At 62.5% G+C, this 27,017-nt stretch overlaps 2 protein-coding genes across 2 annotated transcripts in view; one reads left to right on the top strand and one right to left on the bottom strand.

Annotated features, from left to right (window-relative positions):
* LOC110468737 (dedicator of cytokinesis protein 2) overlaps positions 1 to 27,017 on the bottom strand; it is a 48,820-nt gene that overhangs the window by 11,952 nt on the left and 9,851 nt on the right. Inside the window, exons 18-28 of the mRNA XM_077782552.1 lie at positions 25,954 to 26,143; positions 24,594 to 24,691; positions 23,885 to 23,974; positions 23,525 to 23,625; positions 22,694 to 22,828; positions 20,450 to 20,561; positions 19,524 to 19,594; positions 19,061 to 19,167; positions 18,757 to 18,884; positions 17,870 to 17,920; positions 17,144 to 17,239 (exon numbers count right to left, since the gene is read on the bottom strand). Coding sequence (XP_077638678.1) covers positions 17,144 to 17,239; positions 17,870 to 17,920; positions 18,757 to 18,884; positions 19,061 to 19,167; positions 19,524 to 19,594; positions 20,450 to 20,561; positions 22,694 to 22,828; positions 23,525 to 23,625; positions 23,885 to 23,974; positions 24,594 to 24,691; positions 25,954 to 26,143 — 1,179 coding nt within the window. The remainder of the gene's footprint in view (positions 1 to 17,143; positions 17,240 to 17,869; positions 17,921 to 18,756; positions 18,885 to 19,060; positions 19,168 to 19,523; positions 19,595 to 20,449; positions 20,562 to 22,693; positions 22,829 to 23,524; positions 23,626 to 23,884; positions 23,975 to 24,593; positions 24,692 to 25,953; positions 26,144 to 27,017) is intronic.
* LOC116183545 (uncharacterized) lies at positions 7,597 to 15,355 on the top strand. Its single transcript, XM_031504601.2, has 3 exons — positions 7,597 to 9,062; positions 12,319 to 12,393; positions 14,947 to 15,355. Exons 1-3 carry the CDS (start codon positions 7,597 to 7,599, stop codon positions 15,164 to 15,166), a joined length of 1,761 nt encoding a protein of 586 aa, XP_031360461.2. The 3' UTR covers positions 15,167 to 15,355.

Genomic DNA, 27,017 nt, shown 5'->3' with positions numbered 1-27,017 from the left:
TCGCTGGGTCGCTGCGTGCCGGAGCCGCTCCGGGGAGCGGCCAGGCGGGCTCCTCTCCGCTCCCCCTCGTTAGGAACGCGTCCGCCAGCCGGGGCTGTGCCGGGTGACACACGCACACGCAGATCCAGGGATGTCACTTTGGGTACCGTGACGCCGGCCGGGGCTGGAGAAATTCAGCCCGCGTTGCTCCCGGCAGCTCCCGGCGCCGCGCTCCGCGCCCGAGGCCTTGCGTCCGCCGGCGGGGCTCCGGGATGCGGGAGCGAGCCCCACGCAGTCCCGCGGAATGGGGGTGCGCCGGTGCCTCCCGGGGTGCTCCGGTCCCGATCCTCCCCGCGGGAGCGCACGCAAACCCCGGCAGCGGCGCGGGAGAGGGGCCGAGGTCTCCGCGGAGCCGGTTTCGTGTTGGGAGCACGAGGTGGACACGTATGAGTAACCAGCGGGCCCGGCTGTGCCAGCACGGGGACATACGGGGACATCGGTGTCAGCTGCTCGCTCCGAGGGGCACGCCGTGCTCAGCGCCAGCAGCGGCTCGCGGCTCTGCTCCTCCCGGGGCTACGGGAACGAGCCCCTCGGCACAGCCGCGGCCGCCGGGGACGCGGGGAGCTCCGGCTGAGCTCCCTCCCGGCGGTGCTGCCCGAGGAGCGGTGCCGGGAGCAGCCCGGGGCACCCTCGGGCGGAGCGGGGTTGAGGATGGCACCTCCGGCCCTTCCCTGTGTCCCCTCTCCGCAGGGAGCGTTCGTCCTCCCGGCACGCTCGGAGGAGCGGGCTGCATTTCGTCGCGGAAGCTCCTTTGGACTGAGGTTGTCTTCTTTACAAATGATAATTCTCGTAATTACTTAATAGCATGGTGGCATCCAGAGGCCACAGATAATGAGTGGGTCTATTCCTGTCCCTGCTAACAACGCTGCTCCAATCCTAACCAGCGCCGCGGGCAGAGCCTGCCTCGCGTGTTTGCGGAGTTGCTCCGCGTGGTCTGGACTGTTTGGTGGTGGGGAAACTGAGGCACGAGGCGGAGGCAAACACTCGCTAATTCCCAAATTCCCCCGGTAGCCAGCGTTGTCTAAAGCACACGGAGATAAAGGTGGGGGCAGGCTGCTCGATGGCGTTGAGAATGCACTTAAAGGCAGGAATTTGTATTCTGGAAGGACGTTCTCAGCGCTGGGAGCCGCAGCTGCAGAGGCTGAGCCGCTGGCTGCCGGCACCGTGGCCGCTGGGTGCTGGTGGGACGGGGGCTGCCCCAGGGGGTCCCTGCTGCACCCAGCACCGAGCCTGGATCGGTGTGGGCAGGGGCAGCTGGGGCAGTGCAGGAGCTGCTGGGCGGTGAAGCCTTTCCAGCTTTATCCTGAAGTGTGCTCTGGGGACAGTTGGTGGCTTTCTGATGCCATTTCTGGCTTGTGAGGGAGCCCACAGAGCCTTTGTCACCCAGGGTCCCCTGGCCCAGGCAGCTGCTTTGCACACTGGGGCAGGTGGGCTCTAGATGGGTGCCCAACCCCTTCTCCAGAGTGGAGACATCCTCCTCAGAGAGCGCAGGGCCGTGGGGGTCTGCAGATGAGCTGGGTCTCCTGTGGCCAAAAATCTCTGGGCCGTGTCCCACTTCCCTTGTCCTGTCACTGCTGCAGGATCAGCCCGTGCTGGAGATGCCAGCAGAGCCCTGAGGTTTGGTGCTGGGCACCAGCCGAGCTCTCTGGGCTGGATCTCCATCCAAAGCATTTTCCCAGGTCCGTGTAGCCACACAGGGCATCCCCAGGAGGAGGATGGTGTTGCCCATACCCCATTCACTGGGAAGGAAGCAGCCGAGCAGGATGTTCTCCCTCCCGGGGTGGTCTCTCCTGCAGCCCTGGGGGTGGCACTGAACCACGGTGCCAGCAGCAGCTCCAGGGACGCTCGCCTGCTCCTGCACGGATGAGAGCAGGGAAGCCTCAGGACATGGAACAAACTCCTCCTGAGCTGCTCCCGCTCCACACGCGCTGCCTGCTCCCCCAGGCAGGTCACTCCACTCTTCACGTCTCATTAAAAGAGCGATAGCAAAGCTCCTCTGCCTGGCAGAGAGGTGGGAACGCCAGCAGGTAGCACAGTGAACAGAGACACCACAGCCATGACAGCCGTATTAGCATCCACGGGAGACAGAGGGATAATTTGGCTTCTGCAGCTTCTGAAGGCTCGTGCGGAGGCTTTGTACTCCCGTCTCCCTGACCGTGTGCGGCTCCATCTGCAGCAGCAGCGCATCCGCAGTCGGAGGGGAGCGATGGAAGCGGAGCCGGTGACCCCGGCGTGCCGGGAGGATCTCGCTCCTCATTCCCCGGCCCCATCCCTTCCGTGGGCACGAGCAGTGGGCACGTGTGGCCCGGCCAGCCGGGAGCCTCGGCGGCCCCAGAGAGGAGCCCGTGGGGGTGGTCGTGGGTGCTGGTGCCGTGGGGAGGTGGGTGGAGGTGCCAGAGCCTTCTCCTGGGCCCTGTGGCTGGGAGAGTGACTAATGTTCCCTCAGAGCACTTCAGCCATGACCTACATAGGGATGAGAGCGGATCCCTCGGCTCTGGGAGCCGCCGCTCGCACCGGGACCCGCCCGGCGGTGCCACTCCCGGAACCCCTGGGCGATGCTCGATGGGGGACTGAGGGGCACGGCCACCCCGGGCACAGCCCTGGTGGCAGGGACAGCTCCTGTGTCCTCGGCCGGGCCAGCTCAGCCGTCCTGGGGGAGCCGCAGTGGTGTTGGAGCTGAGAGGGAGGGGGTCAGGCACTGCCAGGTCCATCAGGGACATGGGGAGCTGGCCTTGGGGACAGGAGCCGAGCTGGATTCGTGGAACGCTGGGAATGTGGCTCGAGAAGGAGCTTCTCCTTGCTGGGGACTGCGAGGGCTGAGCACCGAGGAGGGAGAAGAGCTGCCTGAGAGCGTTCCATTGGCACGAGTACAGTCGGATATAAACGGGCCGTGATTAAGAGCCTGCAGGAAATGAGAAGGTCTGGGAGGCTCCCAGCAAGCCGGGTTCTGGAAGAGCCTCCAAGAGAAGCATGAGGGCAGGGCATGAGCTGGCTTCGTGCTGGAGCTTCCTCAGCGAGGAAGCAGATTTCGGGTGTGCAAGCTGCCCGAGGAGCTGCTCCAAGTCCTCCATCCTCAAGTCCCACACATGCTCTGATCTGAGAACAAACGCCTCGAGTCCTCCCAAAGCCAAGGCGGGATTCGGCTCTGCTGTGGAGCGATGTGCCATGAGCCTGGTTCCTGCCCCTCCAGCGCCTCATCCTCCAGTGCTGCCCCGCTCCACAGCCGGCAACACCTCTGTCCCCTCTGCAGATCAGGAAAATCAGACGTGGTGCCCCACAAAGGCACTCCGGGTCATTCACGTCTCTCCTCTGCGGTTCCAGGAGAACCTGACTTCCTCCCTCATAAATCTCATCTCCCAGCTTCCTGTGTCCTGAGGAGAAGATTTATGTGTCTGCTCCGTTTTTCCCCTTTTCCATGGTATTACTGGCACGGGTGAGGGAGAGGATAGGTGGAGAAAGGGCTGAAGCTGGCAGGTAATGTTCCAGACAGGGCAGTGTGAAGCAGGGCTCTGACCTCTGAGGTCAGCCCTGCACCATCAGAGATGTGTCCCAGGAAGCAAACCCAGCAGGTTTAGTGTCTATTATTCACAAAATTCACCACCCATCAGCGCTGGCCAGAGAAACCCAGTACTGGGGCTGGCTAAGGGGTGTCCATGAGAAGAGATTCCTGATGCTTCCTCAGCTCCTGGGGTCACTCAGTGGAGGAGAGATCATTCCCAACTGTGCGAGCATCCAGCAGAACCCAGTGCTGCAGAACTCATGGCATGTCACATTGGGGTCACCTGCTTTCACCTCTACATCACCCATGTGATCCTACTGTCTCACCTTATCCATGTGCCTGGAATTCCCATAGGAATCAGAGGAGAAAAACACTCAGACCTTAAAAAATCGCTGGGATGGAGGGTCCACCACTGTGCAAAACCTTTCCAAGCTGCTCCTCTGCCAGCTGGCCTCACTTTTTAAGGAAGTTGTTTCTCTGACCTGCCAACATGCATTTCCAGCTGCCATGAATGGAGCTTGGAGCTGCCACTCAGAGCCCCATCCTGCACAGCCTCTGCTCCATGCCTTTGCCTTCCCCTGAACCGGCCTTTTTCCTTCCTTGCTCTTCATTTTCTCCCCTTTCCTCAGTTTCCCTTGGTGGTCAGGGCCGCGGGACGGTTCCGAGCAGAGACGTGCCGGTTTGCTGGTTTTAATCCATTTTGCTTTTGGGATCATCCTGCTTTCTTTGTTGAAATGTCAAATGCCTCACAGGGATCCGAGCCTGCTCCGCCGAGGCTTTTACCTCCACTGACCAAACTTGGAACCTCATCAAGCCCGGCAGCAAATGGGGTTGATGAGCCGTGTTCTCCGCGGCCCCGCGCTGACTGGCCTGGCTGCTTCTTGCTGCCCTCCTTCAGAGGGGATCAGCCAAGCACCAAACGCATCCCCTGGGCGGTTCCAGCCCACCTGCATCCCCCAGATTGCCACGCAAGGCTCTGTGACTCCTGTCCCACCCACTGGGCTCTCCTGAGGTCGCTGGCCAATGACCACTCCAAGGATGACCCCAATGTCCAGCAGGGCACATCAGCGTGGAGCTGCTTTGGCCTCGAGGGGTTTGCACAGGTCTCTCCTGGAGGGAGGAGTGACCACAGCCTTGGGGTCCTGTTGGAGTAGACCCTGGAAGGGGCTGTGGTGGGTTCAGGAACTCGGAGGGGCTCCAGCAGCCTCAGGATTGGGGTGCTGAGCACCATTGCCCAGTAAATGTGCTTGAAGAGTGGCTGGGTGCCAGATGCATCTGAGATGTCCTTTGGAGCCACCAGCAGAGAGGGTTCCTCAGGCTCAGGGACAATCCAGGAGAGTCCATCAGACCTTAGGTGGCACCATCCTGCTCCTGCCCCACAACGGGACTCATTCCCCACGCTCGGAGCTGCCGGCGTGCTGCAAACGGCGCCCGAGCACGGCCCTAAACCCAACCACAGCGCGGAGAAAACGCAGGGATGCGCGGGAGGGTCCTGGCGTGGCTGTTTGACATCCTCAGAACCGTTCCCAAGCCGAGTTGCTCCATGCATCATTTATAGGCTTCCCTTTGTCCTTGGGGCTCGTCTCTGATCTCCCGGCCGTTCGGGGAAGGCCGAGGGAGCTCCGGCGGGGCCCCGCTGGGCGTGGGCAGGGGAACGGCCTCGTCCCACGCTGCGGCAGCCACGGCTCGGCCAGAGCCCCCTGCAGCATCACGGAGCTGCTCCTGCTCTCAGGCCGTGCCAGCGGAGCTCCTGCCCCGTGCCCGGCCCTCACAGCCCTTCCCAGCACCCCACACCCCCATGAAGGATCCCTCCGGAGCAGCCTGGCACACGCAGGCTCCTCTGGGATGTAGCCAGCAGGTCCCTCTGCCCTCGGCGCTTTGCCCTCCCCGGCACGGCCGCAGCCGAGGATGCTGCCGGGGACACCAAGCTCTGGTGGCACGAGGAGAGAGGTGACCCCATGCCTGTGACGGGGCCGCAGGGGTGGCTGAGGATATCACGGATACCCCGGCAGGCTGTGCCCAGGCCAGCGTGGGTGCCCGTGCCCCGGGCCAGGAGGGATGTGGCGATGCAGGAAGCGAGGACCTGTGCCTCTGGCTGCAGCCCCAGCCAGCTCGCTCCTCCGCCTGTTGCTGTCCATACTAACGAGGAGCCCCATGCCATCCCTCGTCTCGTCCTGCCTCGCAGACATCTCCGGGTGTCTGGGCACGGCTCCAAGCTCGGGCAGGGAAGCGCCGGGCGGCTGGGCGGCGCGTGGAGCAGCATCCCGAGCACACGGAGCGGGGTGTGCGGGGCCGGCGTGGGCACAGGGAGGGCAGTGAGAGCCTCCGGTTCCGCTGGCTCAGTGCTCGCTGCCGGCCTGGGCGGGCACGGGGCACCGGCACGCAGCGCTGGAAGTTTGGCTGTGCCGGCACTGGGGACTCCGGGCTGCTGGGCTGAGTCAGCGCTTCGTGCCAGCAGGAACAAGGCAAGACAGGGAGGGGGGCCGGAGGTGTCTGAACCGTCTGTCCGTCCGCAGTGAGGGCAGGAGGGCTGCGGAGCCGGCGAGGCTCCCGCCTCGGCGTGCGGAGAGGGTGCGGGGACGCTGCGGGAGCACCGGGCTGTGGTCTGGGGCGGGGACCGCGGGGATGTGGGACACGGGACACGGTGTGGTGTGCGACAAAGCCGAGCCGCCGCTCGCTGCGGCTGGAATCTCTGGTTTTGGCTGCGTCCCAAACGAGCCGACGGCCTCCCCTGCACTCCGGGACGTCCCAGCAGGGCTCCCGGTGTGCCCCGTGCTCCTGGTGGCCGGGCAGTGCGATGGGCTGGGGCAGCCGCCAGCGGCACAGTGGGCACGGGGTGCTGCGGGTACGTCCGGGACAGGGCAGCGGAGTGAGTCGCCTTGCAGGTGTGGGGAGGAGGAGCCTGCAGAGCCATGCGGGAACGATGGCAGGGACGGGGACAACGGCAGGGAGCGGGACGATGGCAGGAATGGGGATACAGCTGGGTGCAATCCCCCCTGTGAGCCCGGGTCCTGTCCCTGTGAAGTGCTGCTGGTGACAGTGACATCCCCCGGCCTTACTGAAGCTTCTCCCTCCTGCTCGCTGCCATGTGTCTGAAGTGACTCCGTGTCCCCAAGCCACCGTCTCGCCGCTGCTCACAGAGCTGGTCCCCCATGCCTGCAGCCCAACCAGCGCCTCTGGTGCCCAGTCCGGCCACAACCACCCGTGACATGTCCCCTGTGTCACTCTGGCCATGCCCTCGGCGGGACGGATCCCATGCCCACCCCTCCGTGTCCCGTTCTGGGTGGGTGCCCCACGCCTTGCCCATGCCCCGCAGAGCTGGTGCCCGTGCCCGGCGGGTGTCCCACGTGCGGGGGTGTCCCGTGTCCGTCCGTCCGTCCCTCAGGGGAGCCCCCGGTCCTGGCCCCTGCCCTGCCCGCGCCCCGCACACGAGGCACCAGCCCCGGCGAGGCAGAGCTATTTTTAACAGCTGCTTCTGCTTGATTTGAGCTGTGAACTCGGAACGTGTTTATGCTAAAGGGCTTTCTTTTCCCTTCTCCCTTTGTGCTGAGGAGGCAGCGCCGCAGATCAAAGCCTGTCTCTTCGCGTTTGGTGATGGTGGGCTGGGAGGGAGCCGAGCTGGGAGAGGCCGGCAGTTCCACGGGGACACTTGTGTCCTCGGGGGCCGCGCTGGCGTGGCCGGCTCTGACGCACCCTCTCTTTGTCCCCGCAGGTCCGGGAGCCATGGGCGGGCACGGCCGGCACCGGGCGGCCCGCAGCGGGCGGCCCTGAGCCCGGGCGGCTGCGGCGGGACGATGGGCTGCGGGCGCCGGCGGGGAGCCGCCGTACCGGGCACGGCTGGCGGGGCGGCGTGCCGGGGGCTGTAGGGGCGGGCGGCGGGCAGCATGCCCGGCGGCCCCTCGCCCACCTCCCGCCCAGCATCCCCTGTCCGTGGCGGCGCGGGATGAGGCTGCCCGCCGCCCCAGCAGCTCCGGGGACGGCCGCAGCCCAGGGCTCCGGCCGCCGGCGCTCGGCCCCCCGCGCCCCGCCGCAGCACCCCGGCCCCGCGGCCCCGAGCCATGGTCAGCCGTGAGCCCGTGCCCGGCCCGGCCCCCGCCGGCGAGGGCAGCCAGGAGAAAGCCATGACGGTGCGCTCGGTGCTGCTCAACCGCGACTCGCCCGACATCGAGAGCCGCCTCAAGCGCCGGCGCAACCGCACGCAGCAGGTCCGCTTCAAGGACCTGGTGGAGGCCGGCGCGGGGCGGGCGGACAGCCCCCCGCCCGGGCCCGCCGCCGGCCCCGGCCACAACACCGCACGTGCCTCGCCGCCCCCCAGGGACCCCCCTGAGCCGGCGGCTCTCCGTGCCTCCCGGCGCAGCTGGCCCCAGGCGCAGCCGGGCTCGCTGACGCTGCCCATGCCCAGGAAGGCGTGCATGAGCACCGCCATCCAGACCTCGCCCAGCCTCCAGAAACCCTTCCCGGCCCCCCAGCCCCGCAGCAAGAGCGTCTGCGATGTGGCGGAGGATGCGCTACTGCCCGCCCTGGCGAGCGCCCGGTGCCCGGGAGCGGCCGTGCCCCCGCGGACCCCCGGCAGCCTCCCCACCCGCGACAGCCCCGCGGTCGTCGCCCAGCACGCCAAGGTGCGCCGCACACCACCGCCGCCACCACCCAGGGACCCCCCTCCCCCTTACCAGGGCACGGCCGGGTGCCCCGCTGCCCGCTGCGCCCCTCCGGTGCAAAGCTGCACCCCCGAGCCCTGCCCGCCACCCCCGGCCCGTGCCCAGCTCCGCGGGAGCCCTCGGGGCAACCACGGGGTCGCTCCCCGCCCGGCCTCCGTGCCCTGCGGCCAGCCCCGGCCGCCGGGCGAGCGGCGGGGGCTCGGCCGGAGCGGCTCGGAGCGGACCCTGCCGCCGAGCCAGCCCTCGCCGCACCGCCGGCAGCCCGTCCCCGCCACGGACAGCCACGGCCTCCTCAGGGGGCAGCCACCTCAGGGCAACCCCCCGCGGGACCCCCCGCCACCCCAGCACCAGCTCTGCGCCGCGTTCTGGGGGGGGCCCTGCTGCTCCTCGCCAGCCCCCGTGCCACCAGCGCCGGGCACGCCGGACAGAACACCAGCCGCCCTCGGCACCCGCAGCCGCCTCCGCGCCGCCGGACCCGGGCACGGCCGGGCGGGAGCCGAGCGGCCCAAGGAGCCGCTGCCCACAGCCCCGCAGGGCCCCGGCGTGGGGACACGAGCGGCCGGGTGGGCAGCGGACACCCCCCGGCACGGACAGCCCCGCCGAGCCGCCGAGGAGCCCCACGAGCTGCACCGCGTCCAGGACCTTCTGCAGCTGGTGGTGGTGGCCAAGGGGCCGGTGGGAGCACCAGCGAGGGATGAGGACGCCCGGACATCTCAGGGAGAGGGCCCCCGGGGGCCCGGGGAGCAGGGGGACCTGCATTCCCAGCTGCAGTCCCTGGAAGGGGTGCTGGAGACCAGCCAGCAAACCATCCGCGTGCTGCTGGACGTCATCCAGGACCTGGAGAAGAAGGAGGCGCAGCGGGATGGGTGAGTAGGAGGGGACAGAGTGGGGAGCTGTGGGGATGTACCCGAGGGCTGGGGATGTAGGATGAGAGACCCTGACAGAGATTTGGATGCTGCTGCCTCCCTCCTTAGGGTGTTTCCCTCTGAGAAACTCAGAGCTGCTGTCCACATTCACGTGGTTCCGTGTTTTGGTGCGAGGTCTCACGTGCCCACGGTGCCTTGCCCGTGCCCAGGGGTGCAGGTCTGGGATGTGAGGGGGTGCTGGGTTCCTGCCCGGCTCTGCTGCAGCTGATTTCTCCATTGGTCACCGGGAGCAGGGATCTAGAACGTCACATCCCAATGGCAGGCTTAGCCAGGCCCCACATCCCTGCCCCATCCGTGGAGGCACCTCTGGCACAAATCCAGCGGCTGGTGCCCCCTTGATGGGTTTGGCTGCATCCCGGGGAGGTGCCCAGCACCCCCATCCTGCCCTGTCTCCAAGGGGCAGGGAGTTCCCCAGGCCAGCATTCCTTGGCCTCCAGGCAGATCTGCCAAATTGAGGAAGGTGTTCTAGGTCAGCCCACAATGGCCTTAGACTGAAATGCTCCAAACTCATCTCACACGAGGGCAACCAACAAACCCCCAGGAGGTGCTGGGCCTGGCATCCTCCTGTAAAATCTCTGGGGCTTGTTCCCGATGCCCAAGATTGCTGTGATCCAACTGTTAAATCTTTTTAAGCTTTGGCTGTGAGTGAAGCACAGGGAATACTGCCCCTGTGCCACCCCCGGAGCACTGTCAGTGGGGAGGGACACCTTAATTAAGACCTCAACTCTGTTTACTATTACAAATAAGCAAAAAAAAGATGCCCAGAGATAGAAAATCACATCAAACACTCTCCTGGTGCCCTTATGCTGCAGAACAGCAGAGCCTCATTTGCCACAGGTCACATCCCAGGTGCCCACTGCACACCAGGGCAGGGCCACCAGCCCTGAGACATCCTGGCACCGATCACCAGCAACATCCCACAAAAATTTATATATGTAAAACATGAAAGACTATCCCAGGATGAGCTCTCCCAGCAGAGGGGGGTTGTTGTACAACGCCACAGCCACAGGCACATACACATTTACCTACCACATATATATATATATGTCTGCATAAAGGGCCTCATGATCTAATTCAGGTGTTGGCAGAGTAAATCCCCACTGCAATGTGTAATTTGGTGCATTAACAGACCCAGTTTCCGAGGGCTGAGAACAACCGTGGTCAAGGTCGAGTAACGGGAGGAAGATTTCACCGGGGAAATGTGAAGTGCAGTGGGACATGTTCTTTCAGCTGTGCCCCCAAAATCCCCAGCCCTGAAGGGGTCCCAAAGGGACCAACAGTATTCACAGGGCTCCTTTTGGGCAGAGCAGAATGAGCAGGGATCAGCAGTGCTGGGGTGCAGAGGACCCCAGTACAGCCCTTGGGATCAGGGTGTCTCAGGGTTGGGGTCTGGCACCATCAGCAGAGAAATGTGGGGTGAAGACACAAAAGGGAGGAGGATGCAGCAACATGAGCTGAGCCTGGGCAGGAATCAGCTTAATCCAAGTCCTGTGCACCTTCCCGGAGGAGGAGAAGGATGCTCTGGTACAAAAACATCCAAAAGATAAATTCCGAGTCTGGCGTAGGCTGGAGATTAGTCTGGAGCATCTCCCCGTGCCCATCTGCCAGGGCACTGCCGTGCCAGGGCAGCGCCGTGAGCCTTGTGCTGCCTCCGTGGCACCACGCGTGGGGAGATGTGTGGTGACCTGGGGGCTGCAGGCGTGGGGACCCTTGGGATGAGGATTGGGAGGGGGATGGGAGGGGAGGACACAGCGGGAAGGGTTTGGAGATGCCACCGTGCCCAGCGTTGGCATGCCCCCATCAGAGAAGCAGCTGGCTTGGTATTAATTGGGATCACATGGGGGGAGAGGGGCTGGCATCCAGGGAGGAGAGGGGCTGGCATCCCAGAGAGGAAAGGGGCTGGCATCCAGGGAGGAAAGGGGCTGGCATCCAGGGAGGAGATGGATCCCAGACAGCAAAGGGGGTGGGATCCAGGGAGGAGAGGAAATGGATCACAGAGAGGAAAGGGGGTAGGATTCAAGAAATACAGGGACAAGAGGGTGTGAATCCCAGGGAGAAAAGGAGCTGGGACCCAGGGAGGAGAGGAAATGGATCCCCAAAAGGAAGAGGAGCTGGGATTCAGGGAGGAGATGAATCCCAGTGAGGAAGAGGAGCTGGGATTCAGAAGATACAGGGATAAGAGGGGCTGAATCCCAAGGAGAAAAGGAGCTGAGATCCAGGGAGGAGATGGGTGGGATCCAGGGAGGAGAGGAGATGGATCCCAGAGGAAGAGAACCTGGGATCCTGGGAGGAGAGGAAATGGTTCCCAGAGAGGAAGAGGAGCTGGGATCCAGGGAGGAGATGGATCCCAGGAGGAAGAGCAGCCAGGATTCAAGAAATACAGGGACAAGAGGGTGTGAATCCCAAGAAGAAAAGGAGCTGGAATCCAGGGAGAAGAGGAGATGGATCCCAGAGAGAAAAGGAGCTGGGATCCAGGGAGGAAATGAATCCCAGAGAGGAAGAGGAGCTGGGATCCAGGAGGAGAGGAGATGGATCCCAGAGAGGAAGAGGAGCTGGGATTCAGAAGACAAGAGGGACAAGAGGGTGTGAATCCCAGGGAGAAAAGAAGCTGGGATCCAGGGAGGAGAAGAGATGGATCCCAGAGAGGAAAGGAGCTGGGATCCAGGGAGGAGAAGAGATGGATCCCAGAGAGGAAAGGGGGTGGGATCCAGGGAGGAGATGGGTCCCAGAGAGGAAGAGAAGCTGGGATCCAGGGAGGAGAGGAAATGGATCCCAAGGAGAAAAGGAGCTGGGATCCAGGGAGGAGATTGATCCCAGAGAGGAAGAGAAGCTGGGATCCAGGGAGGAGAGGAAATGGATCCCAGAGAGGAAAGCGGGTGGGATCCAGGGAGGAGATTGATCCCAGAGAGGAAAGGATCTGGGATCCAGGGAGGAGATTGATCCCAGAGAGGAAAGGAGCTGGGATCCAGGGAGGAGATTGATCCCAGAGAGGAAAACGGGTGGGATCCAGGGAGGAGATTGATCCCAGAGAGGAAAACGGGTGGGATCCAGGGAGGAGATGGATCCCAGAGAGGAAAGGGGTTGGGATCCAGGGAGGACAGCCCTGCTCCTGCCTGCTGGGGTGGGCGCGGGGGCAGCAGAGGACGCAGACAGACCCAGAGCAGGTGTCCAGGCTCACGGCACACCTCTGTCACAGGCGACACTCGTACCGCACCGGGCAGGACATCGCCAACTGCGGGACCTGCCGGGACTGCGCCTGCATCATCTACAGGTGAGGGCCCGCCCCGGCTCCAGCATCCCGCGGGTTCTGCCCCGCACTCCCAGACTTCTCCACGGGCTGTGAGGCAGGAGGGAGGGTGACAAGTGCCCGTGTTGGGGACACCACACGCAGAGCATTTTCGGGTAGCTGGGCTGTCGCTTGGGCTGGATCTGTGCCTCCCTCCTCGCAGATCGGGATCAGCCAGGGTGATCTGCATGGAGGAGCAGCATCTGGAAGGGGGCTGCTCTGGCACGGCGGCAGAGCATTTATCTCCTGTACCAGCAATCTATCGGGGAAGCCTCGCTGGAGGCTGCTGCGTGGGCTCGCTCCAAATCCAGGCTGCATCCTGTTGTCCCCGTGCCAGCTCTGCACAGATGCTGCAGATGGGTTCCTGCCCCTCGCTGTGCTTTGGGAACTCGGGGGCTGGGCTCTGGGCCAGGCTGTGGAAGCCCCTTCCTCTGCTGCATTCTCCCCACATCCCATTTGGGGTGTAGGAAAAGACATCTCGTGCCCCTTCCTCTGTTTCATTCTCCTCAGATCCCATTTGGGGTGTAGGAAAAGACATCTCGTGCCCCTTCCTCTGCTGCATTCTGCCCAGATCCCATCTGGGGTGTGGGAAAAGGCATCTCGTGCCCCTTCCTCTGCTGCATTCTGCCCAGATCCCATCTGGGGTGTAGGAAAAGACATCTCGTGCCCCTTCCTCTGCTGCAATCTCCTCAGATCCCATTTGGGGTGTGGGAAAAGGCATCTCGTGCCCCTTCCTCTGCTGCATTCTCCCCAGATCCCATTTGGGGTGTGGGAAAAGGCATCTCGTGCCCTCCCAGCATCATCTTAGGGGGAACTGGGAGGATTGCAGTTTTGCTAAAGCTTTCTGCCCTTCCAGGCACCCCTGGGTGTCCTTCTGTCCCTCTGGCCGTCCCCTCTGCAGTGCAGGTGGCTGGCCAGGTGTGTTCCCGTTTTGCTGCTAGTTAGGCTGATGCTGTTGTAGGACATGGTGAGCTGGTCCCAAGCCACGCTCTGTGGTGCCTGATCACCACGGTGCAACGTGTGCCACTGCCCTGCCATCCCCTGTGAGCACTGTGCCCCCTCCTTGGGGCACCTCAGGCCGGGGGTGCCCGGCTGGGGTCCCCTCGTGTCCCTGTGCTGGGTGGCGGTGCTGCTCCCCACACACACTCGCTCCACGTTCCCCCGCTGTAGCTCTTGGGTGGATTTCAGTCTAATTAGTAGCTCTTGGGGGATTTCAGTCTAATTAGGCCTGACGAGCTTGTCTCCAGGCAGCGTGGCAGCGGCGCAGATGTCACATCTGGGGGAGGTGGCTCCCCGGCACGGCCAGGCTCCCGCTGGGGACTCGCCGTGGCTTTCGCTGCCACCCGTGGGATGAGGAGAGGCTCTGGAGGGACGCAGGGTGAGGGAGAAGGGGCAGCACCCCCAGCACCAGACCCCAGGGAGGGGATCAGACCTGCCTGTGCCATCCCACAGCGGTGCCAACCCTTCCCTGTGTCACTGCAGGGGAGTTGAGGTCCCTCCCTGCGCTGCCCCCCTCATTATCATCCGCACCCCTCACCCTTTCCTCAAGAAACGCCTGGGACACTCCTTGTCCCCGCGAGGGGAGGTGACAGGAGGTGACAGGAGGTGTCAGCACGGGCGCTCCCCGTGTGCGGGGTGGCCGCGCCACGTGCGTGTTCACCCCGGGCACACGCGGTGGCACCTCGCTGATCCGATGGGACGTGGCCGCTTGTCGGGAGATTGAGGCGATTTCCGTGCCAGGGAACATCGCAGCACGGGGCTGCCAGCAGCCAGCCCGCACCGCGGGGTGCTGCGGGGACACCGGGGCTGTGGGGACATCGGGGGCTGCGGGGACACCGGGGCTGTGGGGACATCGGGGGCTGCGGGGACACCGGGGGCTGCGGGGACACCGGGGCTGTGGGGACATCGGGGGCTGCGGGGACGCTGAGGGATGCAGGGACATCAAAGCTTCAGGGACACCGGGGGATGCAGGGACACTGATGGATGCAGGGACACCAGGGGTTGTAGGGACACCGGGGGCTGCAGGGACACCGGGGGCTGCGGGGACATCAAAGCTTCAGGGACACCGGGGGCTGCGGGGACACCGGGGGCTTCAGGGACACCAGGGGCTGTTTTGGGGACACTCAGCTCCCCGGGGGCTGTTTTGGGGACACGGAGCTCCCCGGGGGCTGTTTTGGGGACACTCAGCTCCCCAGGGGCTGTTTTGGGGACACGGAGCCCCCCGGGGGCTGTTTTGGGGACACGGAGCTCCCCGGGGGCTGTTTTGGGGACACGGAGCCCCCCGGGGGCTGTTTGGGGACACGGAGCTCCCCGAGGGCTGTTTTGGGACACTGATCTCCTCGGGGGCTGTTTTGGGGACACAGATCTCCCCCGGGCTGTTTTGGGGACACGGAGCTCCCCGGGGCCGGTGTTTGGGGTGCCAGGGGCTGCGGCAGATGGGGGTCTCTGGCAGGGGGGGGTGCTGTGGCAGTCGGGGGGCTGCGACAAGGGGATGCCACCCTGTCCCCTGACGCGGTGCCCTCGCCCCCGGTGCCGCAGCGTGGAGCACGATTTCCGACAGCAGGAAGGTCGTTTCCAGCGGGTGCTGAGCCACATCCAGGGCGACACGGGGCCCAGCTCCCCCCCGGCGGCGCTGGGGGTGACAGGGACGGCGGCGGGGACCCCCTCACCGCCCACGCAGGAGCCGTCACCCGTGGGCAGGCTGCCGGCAAAGCTGGACGTGAAGAAATCCCGGCGCAAATGCTTCTGGTTCCTGTGAGCCCGGGGGCACCGTGCCAGCACTGACCCCCCCTGCCCACCTCTCCTCCCTGCCACCGTAGGGTTTGGGTAGCACCAGCTTTTCTATTTTGAAGCATTCCGTCGAACGCGGGGGAGCTCGGGGGTGGAAAAGGCGAGGGGAGCGGCGGTTGTATTTAAGGAGAATTCAATAAATTCCAAGGAGACGCTATTTTTGTTACACCCTCTCCCGCCTGTGCGCTTCTGTTCTGGAGGAGGATGAGAATGAGGAGGGGGCAGCGGTTCTTTCCTTGGGTTTCCCTCTGGTTTAGGTGCCCCAGCCCACCCCAGACTCAAATCGGTGCCCGTCCCTGCACCCCACAGCGGGCACTGCCCACCAATCCCTCCCCTTGCTTCCTGCAGATTAACTGGGAACACCGAGGATTTCCACAGCGGGGAATGATCTCTGTGGGACTGTGGCCTGGAGAGAGGAGACCTGTCCCCAAAACCCCCGGCTGGAAGGGTGGGCAGGGGTCTCATGGGTGGGATGTGTCCCAGCATGGCTCCTTCAAGGGCTGGTGGCACTTGGGCGGTGACACGGGAATGGAGCCTGATCCAGAGCTGGAGTCAGAGCAATGTGCTCCTGCATAAATATGGGATTTGGGATCTCTGTTGAAGGGAATGAGGAGCTCAAATATCCCAGACTCTGCGCGGCTGCCACGGGAGGGGAAACTCGGCATCAGGATCCCAAAAGCAGCAGCGGGACACCCTGAGGAGCGGCGGGAGCAGCCACAGCGGTGCCAGCAGGGCCACCACTTCTTCAGGAAGAAAGGAGGACATCACCCATCCTCCCCCAAAAACACCGCCCACGGCGAGGGGGCAGCTTCGGCCGCAGAGGGGAACGGAGGGTGGGCAGCTTCGGCCGCAGCTCCCCGGCTGGTGGCCACAGTGTTAAATTTCAACCCCGTCCCGTGTGCCAGGGACACCCCTGGGGACACCCCTGGGGACACCCCTGGGGACACCTCGGGGGCTGCAGCTGGGACGGTGGCCCAGGGGCACCACTCCCTTGTCGCCCAGCAGCGCCGGGATGGATGGAGGGACGCTTATCCCGCTGCGGGCGCGGCGATTTTTGGTTCTCCCAACCCATCCCAGGGGCTGGAGGGTCTGGGACCCCCGGCTGAGGGCAGGGGCAGCGGCACGGGCACCACGGGCGGTGCGGGGAGAGCTGCCAGGGGGCACCTGAGGAGCCACGAGCGAGCAGAAATCCCTCTTGGAGCATCACCCTCATCCCCCCCTCGCCTCCATCGCTGCCCGCCGCTGGCGGCCCTGAGTCACAGAGGCTGGGAAGGAGGGAGAAAAGCAGGATGGAGCCCAGCGCGACCCCGCATGCATCTCCTGCCTGAGTCACGGCTGAATCACAGCCCGGCGCCGGGATCGCGGCGCGGCTCCGGTTGCCCGCAGCGCCCCGGGCACGGCACGGCACGGCACGGCACGGCAATTCCCCGCTCCGAGCTTCCACCACGCGCACCAAACACGGCTCATCGCCCACCCTAAGACGCAGTGCGGCTCCTGGGTTTGTCACCGCGTCCCCAAGGAAGAGCCCGAGCCCCCGCTGGCCGCGGCTCCGTCCCCTCCCATCGCTGCCCCGCCTCCCTTCGCGTGTGCCCGGCGTGCTGCTCACGCGTTTTTGGCGTGGAAAACCGCGACGCTTCACATGGTTCAGCTGCTTGTTTTCCAAATAATGCGGCTCAAACCCTTCACGGATCCCCAAACCAGTTTTTCTACACCTCTGCCCCCCCACCCACTCACCCCGACTCTCCGGCTGCTCCAGCCCTGCTCCCAGCCCGGCTCCTGCTGCTCCCTGCATCCCACCGGGCACATCCCCGGCATCCATCCCCATCCTGCTGGGTTCTGGCAGCAGAGCCAGCGAGGAGCAGAGCCAGTCACACACACCCAGCCCCCCCAAAGCAGGGACAGCCCTCCCGTGTGACCCGAAGGGAAGCGGCGCGGCGGGACTCACCCTCAGCGGGTTCTCCCGGTCCAGCACGATCACCCTGCGGTTGACCGTGTGGAGCAGCTGCTCCAGAACCACCTGGATGTGCTTCTTCACCCGGGCCTGCAAGGTAAGAGGTGGCAGGGCCGTGGCAGGGCACGTCCCAGCTGTGGGATGTGTCCCAGCGTGGCTCCTTCAAGGGCTGGTGGCACTGGGGTGGTGACACGGGAATGGAGCCTGATCCAGAGCAGGGCAATGTGCTCCTGCATAAATATGGGATTTGGGATCTCTGTACGCCTCTCTGGCACAGTGGCCACCTGGCTGGGGACAATGGGGACAGCCAAGGATGGCTGAGGATGATGGGGATGGCACTGGGCAGGTAGAGGTGGGTTCAACTCTCATGGGGTTGAAGCAGGAGCAGAATCCTCCCCCCAGAACACCCCACCACGCTCTCCGTAAAGGCTACTCCAGGTTTAAAAGTTAACGAGACATTTCTCCACAATTTCTGAGCTTTCCATCCCATTCCTGGGCTTCCTGGTGCTGTGGGGATTAAAGAACCACCTCACCCTCCCAGGACACCGTGTCCAGCTCAGCTCCCCCAGCGCCGGGCACTGCACTGCAGGTGGGACCCCTGAACCTCCCAAAGCCCCCAGAAGGGACCCCTGAGCATCCAGGAAGGGCAGGAACAGGGAGGAAGGCTCCTGAAAAGCCCTGTGCGTTCCCAAAATGTTGTGCTGCTGCAGGGACACTCACCAGCTCCACGTCCCCGCGGTCCTTGTGGCGCGCTCGCAGCTTTTCTGCGCTCTGCAATCACCAGAAACAGAGATGAGACCCCCAGGAATGGCCCCAGCCCATCCCAGACTGGTCACATTTGGGTGGGTGGGTGCCCACCATGTCCCTGCCTCGTGTTTGGAGCCGTCACTCTTCCTTTTGGAGTGTGATACTGCCCAGGGGCTGACTGGCAATCAGTGCCCAGCAGGATTTCATATGAGGTATAAGGCCATTGAAATTTTAATTATTCTTGGCCTGTCCCAAAATAGAATTGGGAAAAGACAAAAAGAAAAAGTGCCTTGAATCAGAAAGGAAACCAAAGAAAAATGTTAAACTAAATCAGATATCATACTTGTGCCTTATTACTTTGTTGTTTGCCTTAAGTAACGTGATCCTGCCCGTGAGTCGAACCAAAAACCAATGTTTGAGTGACCTTGGCCAATGCATCAGGCTTGGACAACATTTCTTTGACTTATTCAAATCTAGAAAAGCCATTCTCAAGCTGCTTGGCCAGTTTGCCAGTAGACAATTGGCCAATACCACAAAATGTCTCTCCAGATCTTCCACGATTCGTTATCGATGTGCCCTCACCTTCCTCCCTCCCTCCACCTTCCTCCCAGCCCTGCAGAGCTGGTGATGTCCCCACCACCCTCAGGTCAGTGTCACCCCTGAGCTTGGAAGCCCCTTCCCCACTCATGTGGACGTTGGACAACCCACCAGAAACTCGCTGAGGTGGAAATCACAAGCTTTGTGTCCCACCCTGCTGGGATGGTGACACCCACAGGCTGAACTCCAGCGAAATCCTGAGCAGGAACTGGTGCTTAACCCCACTGAGAGGGGTTTGGTCAGGTCACAGATTCCTGATTTACCTTCTGGGCCTGGTCCAGCACTTCCAGGATGCTGCTGAGCAGCTCGATGCAGGCGTCCTCCTCCTCCCCTGCCTGGATCAGCTCCTGCAGGATGGGCAGGGCCGCCTGCAGCACCAGCTCCCGGCACTCTGGGTGGGCACAGGGGGGCACGGCCGTGAGGGAATTGTCCCCAAATGGTGGGTGGGGTGATGCCACCCCGGCCATAAGGCAGAGGAGGGGGTCCCTGCTCAGGGGATCACCCTCAGCCTGTGCCACGGCCTCTGGGTGAGCTCGGCGTTGGCAGTGCCCCCAGGACCCCTCTCACCGTGGCACTGGAAGGCTCTGCTGCTGGCAATGCCCCTCAGGGACTGCAGCTTCTGCTTCAGCAGCCGCTGGGGCAGCAGGTTCCCCACGAAGTCCCTCAGAATGGCCCTGCCATCAGGACAGCAGTTAAAGCAGGTTCTGCTCAGGATGGGGCTGATGGGGGGGGGGACACCCCTGGATGGGGCAGGACAATCCCACAGCACAGCTGTGCCCACCACAGGCAGCCAGCACACAAAACCTGCCCAAATTCCCAAAATGAAGCCAGCTGGGGCTGAGTTCTCAGGCTCAGCCCTGCCCAAGCACAGGCAGCTGCTAAAACTGAGCAGAACTCTGCCATTTTTGCACCGGGAAGGGATCAGGAGGTGATGCCAGACCCCCCTGCCTGCCCTCGCCCTCAGGCCTGTGCTGGATGCAGGGACAGGGGTGGCTGGGCAGGACACAGGATGGGGACACAGGGACCCTACCCCAGAGTGGAGGAGTCAAAGATCCCAACCACGTCCTCGAGGATGGAGGGCAGATATTTCAGAGCTGCTCCCTGCAGAGACACCACCGTGCTGCCTTCAGACAGGGCTCCCAGAGCACCAGCCCCATCCCAGCCTGCACAGCTCTGCTCCCCTCTGTGCCAGCCCGGCCCCAAAATGCTGGGAATGAGGCCAGGCCAGATCCAGGATGGGGACAATCCCCAGGAACTTTTCCCCAGATTCTTCCTTTTTTTTTTCCAGATTTTCCAGAGTTTAGCACGTGGGTGGGCAGGACAGCTGCTGACCCAGATCCATGCCTCAGCCCCCAGGCAGCGAGGGGCTGGGGGTCTCAGGGTGCACAAGGGGGGACCCTGGGGACAAAAACTCTGGGGACAGGGGCTTGGGGACCCTGGGGACAAGAAACTCTGGGGACAGGGGCTGGGGGTCTCAGGGTGAGTGAGGAGGGACCCTGGGGACAAAAACTCTGGGGACAGGGGCTTGGGAACCCTGGGGACAAGAAACTCTGGGGACAGGGACTGGGGGTCTCAGGATGAGCGAGGAGGACCCTGGGGACAAAAAACTCTGGGGACAGGGGCTGGGGAACCCTGGGGACAAAAAACTCTGGGGACAGGGGACTCTGGGGACAGGGGCTGGGGGTCTCAGGGTGCACGAGGGGGGACCCTGGGGACAAGAAACACTGGGGACAGGGGTTTGGGGGTCTCAGGGTGCACGAGGGGGACCCTGGGCACAGCGAGGCAGCGCAGGGGGTGGCAGCTCCTCCCGAGCTCTGCACACAGGATGGACAGGGTCACCCCCAAACCGAGCACAGACACAGTGGTACAGTGTCACCCCAGCTTGGGGACAGCCAGTGCCTGGCCTGGGCACCCTCCCTGCCATGGCACAGCAGAGCTGAGCCCTCCCATCCCCACCTGGGACAGCAGCGTGGGACCCTCCAGCGGGGACTCCATCAGCTGGGTCAGGGCGAGGAAGAATCTGTGCAGGGAGCGCTGGAACTCGGCCACCTCCTTCCCCTCGTAGAGCCTGCAGTGGCCAGAGTCACCGTGCTGTCACCACGCTGTCACCATGCCACACACCTTCCCTGGCATCCCCATTCACTCCACTCATCCATCAGCATTTGGATCTAGGGGGGAGCCCTGCCCTGGCACTACCCCACCATGTCCACAGAGAAAAAATCTCGTTTTTTCTTTTTAAAAAAATCTTATTTTCCGTGATTCTACAACCCAAAAACCATCTCTAAGCAGCTCAGCCCCATCCCACTTGAGCAGGAAGCTCCTGAGCCCTCTAGCCCCCCTCAGCAGCTGGAGAACAGCGAACCGAAGGAGGGAATTTTAACCATGGGATGTGCAAAGCTGCAGGAAAAACTGCAAAGCTGAGGTGTGAGCACAGGAATGGTCACTGCTTGAGGTAATTCTCCTATCACTGGCACTGAGCAGCGGCAGGAAAAATTATCCAGCCAGCAGCTAGGAAAAAAAATCCTGGAATTTGGGCTGGGAGAGCCCTTGAAGCTCATTCAGTCCCAACCTTTGCCATGGGTTGCTCCAAGCCCTGTCCAACCTGGCCTGAAAATCTGAAAATCCAGGGGGTGCAACGAGCACTGGCAGGGAAAGTTTTGTCACCCTCGGTGGTGGCTAAAAAGGAGAAGCAGGCAGAGGAAGCAGCAAGGAGGAAGCAGCGAGGGACAGACAGATGTCACCACGGTGCCACTGGGGCGCAGAGGGGACACGGGGAGGTGGCCCAAGGGGGAGGACAGGGCTCAAGCATCCTCACAGCTCCAGCAGCAGCACAGGCAATCCCAGAGGCAGGACTCTTAATTACAACGCGATTCCTGTCGATTAGAGCCCGTACAAATTGCAGCACTTAGAGGATCTGAGGAGCCCCGCGCTGAGATAAAGGGAAGCTCCATCAAATCGCTAAATGCCCTCGGGGATGCTTCTGCTCCAGGCAAACTCATCCACGGGGGGCCACTTGCAAACAAGCTGGGTGATGGATTTCTCCTGCCAGCAGCACTCTGAGCTGGGAATCTGCTCACAGAGGAGGGAGAGACTGGCTGGGATGCTCTGGAGCACCTGGAGCCACGGGTGGGAGAGGCAAGGACAGACAGACTCAGATCTCGCTGTGAATAGAGTGGGGCAAAGCGAGGTGTGACAGTCCTGGGGGCAACACATCCTGGGTTTGGGGTGGTGGAGGAGGAAAAACCCTCATCCCCCCCAAAACCAGCTGTCTGCTGAACCGCAGTGCTTGGAACGGGGCGATCCCACTGCTCCTGGTGCCAGCCAGCACCCACCCCGTGCCATGTGTGTTGGGGGGGTCCCTCCCTGCCCACCTCGCTGCTCCCTCAGGACACTTCAGCTTTTGGTGGAACGAAAGAGGAACGTCTGGTAATGTCAGAGCTCCTGATTTCCTCCTCTCTCCCACGCCAGCTCGGAGGAGGGGTGTTTGTCCATCACCCCCACTGGGATGTGAAGGGGAACAAGTGAAACTTGGGGGGGCTCTGGAGGGACCTGGGGGCACCTTGACCTTGGAGATGTGGAGGAACCCAGCCCTTTCCTCTGCTCACAGCAGGATCACAGCAGGGCTGGGCTTGGAAGGCACCTCCAGCTCCAGCCACGGCACCCACCGGGCTCCAGGAAACCTTCCCAGCACTGTGCCAGCCTGGCACGGGCACAGAGTGCCCAGCACATTCGGTCACCTCCGTGGGATGGGGGGGATGCCACCTCTGTGGGAGGATTTTAGGAACTCATTGGAAACTTCCTGTCAGGGGTCACTGGGGTGAGGTCACTGTGGGTGAGGTCACTGTGGGACATTTGGGGTGGCTGGAGAGCTCTCCCACCCTGAGGTGGACAGCCCTGCCCACCCCCACAGTGGACCACCATTGTCCCGCAGCATCCAGAGGATGGCACAAAGCTGAAAACTTCCAAAATCCTCAAGGAGAGGATCCACAGCGATGGAAAAACCACTCTGGGGACCAGCCACGGCAGCAGCACGGCCGGGAGTGGTGGGTGCCACGCTGGGTGCCCCAGCAGCACTGGGAGCACTGGGAGCACTGGGAGCACTGGGAGGCACTGGGAACACTGGGAGCACTGGGAGCACTGGAAAGCACTGGCAGCACTGGGAGGCACTGGGAGGCACTGGGAGGCACTGGGAGCACTTACTGGGCGAAGAGGTGCCGGGAGCGGACGATGAATTTGAAGATGTACTCCAGGGCCTTGAAAGTGCCCGGGAGGGACTCACAGGGCTCCCCCCGGCCCGCCTGCTCCACGTACTGAGTCAGCACCGCCAGCAGCTTCCTGCGGGGAGGGGTGTCCGGGGTGTCCCAGCCCTGTCCCTCCCTGTCCCAGCCCCATCCCGGCTGTCCCAGCCCTGTCCCTCCCTGTCCCCACTGTCCCTCCTTGTTCCAGCCCCATCCTGGCTGTCCCAGCCCCATCCCAGCTGTCCCAGCCCTGTATCTCCCTGTCCCCACTGTCCCAGCCCCATTCCAGATGTCCTAGCCCTGTCCCTCCCTGTCCCCACTGTCCCTGTCCCATTCTGGCTGTTCCAGCCCCATTCCAGATGTCCCAGCACTGTCCCTCCCTGTCCCCACTGTCCCTCCTTGTTCCAGCCCCATCCTGGTTGTCCCAGCCCCATCCCAGCTGTCACAGCCCTGTATCTCCCTGTCCCCACTGTCCCTCCCTGTCCCAGCCCCATTCCAGATGTCCTAGCCCTGTCCCTCCCTGTCCCCACTGTCCCTGTCCCATTCTGGCTGTCCCAGCCCCATTCCAGATGTCCCAGTAATGTCCCTGTCTGTACCCATTGTCCCTTCCCTGTCCCAGCACTGTCCCTGTCCCAGCACTGTCCCAGCCCCATCCCAGCTGTCCCAGCCCCATCCCAGCTGTCCCAGCACTGTCCCTTCCCTGTCCCCACTGTCCCAGCCCCATCCCAGCTGTCCCAGCCCCATTCTGGCTGTCCCCACTGTCCCTCCCGGTGCCGTAGCCCAAGGAACGCACTTGTAGGCGAGCGTGGCGCTGAAGTGCTGGCGGATGTAGGCCTCCAGGACCGTGTTGAAGTGCTGGAACTTTCTGTCAGCCACCAACCTCACAATGAAAACCTGAGGGCAGCAGGCAGGGACGCAGCTCAGCCACCGTGAGCCCACCCTGCCCTGCTCCCATCACCGGGATCACTCTTGTGGTGGTGTGGGAAAAACCCTTTGAACAATGCTGGGATCGTCCCCCAGAGGGGCAGCGTCCCCCAGAACCCAGCCCTGCCCTGTGCTGGCTCCCTCAGACCAGCAAACCCCATTGCCCCAGTCCAACCAGTGCCCACCCTGCACTGGGTGGGGGGCTCAGACCCACACAGGCTCTGCTCACCAGGGCGTCAAACACGAGGGTGTCATAGACGTCGGTGTCCGAGTGCTCCATCATGATGGAGAAGAGGGCATCCAGCGTGTCCTGCAGGAACTGGGGGGACATGGGGGCTGTGAGGGCTCGAGGGCTGACCCCAGCACGGCCCACGACCCAGCTTCTGGGCACGGGGAACAAGGAGAGAGGTGGGTGTTGGGAAGGATGGATAAATAGAATCGCCTGGCAAAAGATTTATGATAGTACAGCCAGGATGAAAACAATCCTCCCTACTGGCTGGACAATACCCTTACCTACAGATAAGTCCAAAAGTCAAATGGAGTGTTCTATCTCATCCCCAAAATGTATGGTTCACCCCACACCTGTAACCCTCCCCTAAAACATCAAGTGTCTGTGACCCCATTGGCCCAAGTCTTGTTCCAGTCCACCTTGAAGCCCCCTGATAAGGGGTAGACATTCTCTTGGAACTTCTCCTCTCTTGGATCTTCCCCCTCTTAGGACTTCCACCCTCTCCTAGAACATCCTCTTGTCTCTCCTCTCCTCCATCCCCTCAAGCCTCACCACGAGCTGCATCTGGCAGCTCCAAGCAGGACTTTTCTCCATCCCTAATAAACCTGATATTCTAAGAGCAGCCTTCAGAGATCTCTCATCTCCATCCATCCAAACCATCCTGGAGCCCAGCGTTCCCTGCAGGTGGAGGAGCAAATCCTGGCTGTACCTTGATGACCTCCCCTCCATCCACGTTCATCAGCTTCTGGAGGTTGCCACGGAGCAGGCTGGGCTTGGAGCGCCACTTCAGCAACCCCAGCAGGTTCACTGGGCAGAGGAACAGGGTGCTCAGCACCGAGCATTCGTGTCAGAGTGTCACCAACCCCCAGCTCCCCCAGGCCACCCTCGCTGCCCAGGAGTGTTAGGGGTCAGAAACATAATCATGGGATGTGATTATCTGCAGGAGCTTTTATTAACAGCTCTGGGAATCAGGAGTACAGACCCAAATCTGACTCCAACGTGGCTTTCAAGCTGAACGTATTTTATATTCTATCATTATATAACTCCCATATTCATTATTAAACTTTTATTGTATACATTGACATGAGTTTCTCGTGATCTTTCTTAGGCCCCTGACCACAGTTTCTCATGGCTATTCTTATGATAAAACAGCAATTATATTTAATTACTAAACAATCATCACATCTAACAATTCTATCCATTATCATGTACTACCTACACAGTGCAGTTCTAGCAAGTACAAGTTCTCCATGTGCTTAGGGTGTTTATTTTTCCAGGGCTTACTAAGCTGATTTTTCCTTTTAACCCTTCATCCCCATGATTTTAAAACCCTTTTACTATCATGAGCAGCCAGAACCCCCTCACACAGTGCTCAGCCCCCCCGATGCCAGGACCATACAGCACAAACTTTAAATTTGTCGTGGCTGTGGCGGCCGAAACTGGGCTGCAGCGAGGGAATTCATGGAGCAGCCTCATCCCTGAGCCCTCCACACCAAACCACGGTGGCCTGGACCCTGTGTCCACTGTGTCACCGTGTGTCACATCCCCACAGCACCAGGCCACGTCCCCCGAGCCCCCTGCACTTCAACCAGAGCAGGATGAGCCATTCCCACCTTCCAGCCTCACAGCAGTGGGAGGAGAGCCCAGCATTCCCCTTCCCCTGGCAAGGGGGGATGTGTCAGGGCCGAGGGGGCACCGATGCCCTCAGCAGCCCTGACCTGGGCTGGAAACTGCCCTGAGCTAAGCCAGGGATGGGGGTTAAACCACAGAGCCCCAATTCCCACCTCAGTTTGGAAGGGAGGTCACAGAATCTCCGGCAGCCACACTCGAGTGGGAATTCCACTCGCTGCTGCTCCTCTCCAGTGGATGGCAGCCCTCCCAAAATGCCCACATGGAGCTGATGTCCCCCAGGAACAGCCTTGGCCAAAGAGTGACTGAGCACTCGCTGCTCCCACTGCCCTCAGCTCTCTGTCCCAGTGGGAGGGACACCGGACTCCAAATATCACAATGTGGTCCAGCGGGGAGGGGACACAGCCCCACCTCCCCCGGCGTGGGGAACCAGGACTCACCATTCTGGGTCAGCTTGGTGGAGCAGATGAGTGTGGAGATTTGGAAGCTGTCCCGGCTGGACACGGCTAAAGGCGCCGTGGCCCCGCTGACACGGAAGGAGGAGCCAGAGAGGAGCTTGGATTCCGACAGGTTCCTCTCCGAGGGCAGGGACAGGTAGGTGCTGGCATCCTCCAGCTTCTTGCTGTCACCCTGCAGGGCACACGGCGGGGAGGTCACACCCCACGGTGACAGGGTTAGCCCCCCTGTGTGCCCAGGAGCTCAGTTCTGAGCCCATGGCTGGTGGATGCCACCACGCAGCACCCTCATCCCACCCCTGGGTACCCCCTGGCTCCCCAACATTGATCCCTGAGGGAGCCACCAAAGCCCAGCCCGTGTCCCACAATGGGGACAGGACAGGCAGGAGGAGCAGAGGGACCAGGAGGAGTCTGAGGCTGGAAATTCAACACTGCTGCAGGGATGGACATGCAGCAGGACACCAACACGGGGCAGGACACCACCCAAGTGTGCAGGATGGACCCACGTCGCTGTCACCCTGCATCTCCCACCTCTATGGGCAGCCTCTTGCCGTGTTCCCTGCTGTAAGCTGGAAATGTTCCATGCAGGAGGGCTCACTGGGGTGACTCTGAGTGGCTTTCCCTGCTCGTTGGCCAGCCTGGGATGTGACCAGAGCCAGGCAGACAGGCTGCAGCTCACAGACATCCATCCTTCCCTGCCTGCAGCCTGGCAGGGTGAAGGTGAAGGTGCTGAAGGTGGGACGGAGGTGACAGAGCTGTTTTGCTGTTGGATTTTCCCTTCCAGGACACATCTGGAGCCTGTGCTCCTTCCCAGGGCTGAGCCTACGTGGGGAAAACTGTCTGGAGCTCAGAGCAGCTGGAGATCAAGAGGTCTGAGCAGCTAAAAGCCCTTCACTCACATTCCTCTGGCAAGCAGAGACAAAAAGATGAAATAGCTTCTGACTGCCAGAGTCCAGCCCCCGCTGTCTGCCGGGAAGAGCCGGAGTCAGGCAGGGAGAGGATGGAGCAGCTCAGGACGTGGAGGCTCACGAGGGCAGGGACAGCTCTCC

Source organism: Lonchura striata, chromosome 4, assembly GCF_046129695.1.
Source record: "Lonchura striata isolate bLonStr1 chromosome 4, bLonStr1.mat, whole genome shotgun sequence".
NCBI classification, from domain to species: domain Eukaryota; kingdom Metazoa; phylum Chordata; class Aves; order Passeriformes; family Estrildidae; genus Lonchura; species Lonchura striata.
The sequence above is the reverse complement of the archived record's forward strand: the minus strand, read 5'-3'. Positions and strand labels throughout refer to the sequence as shown.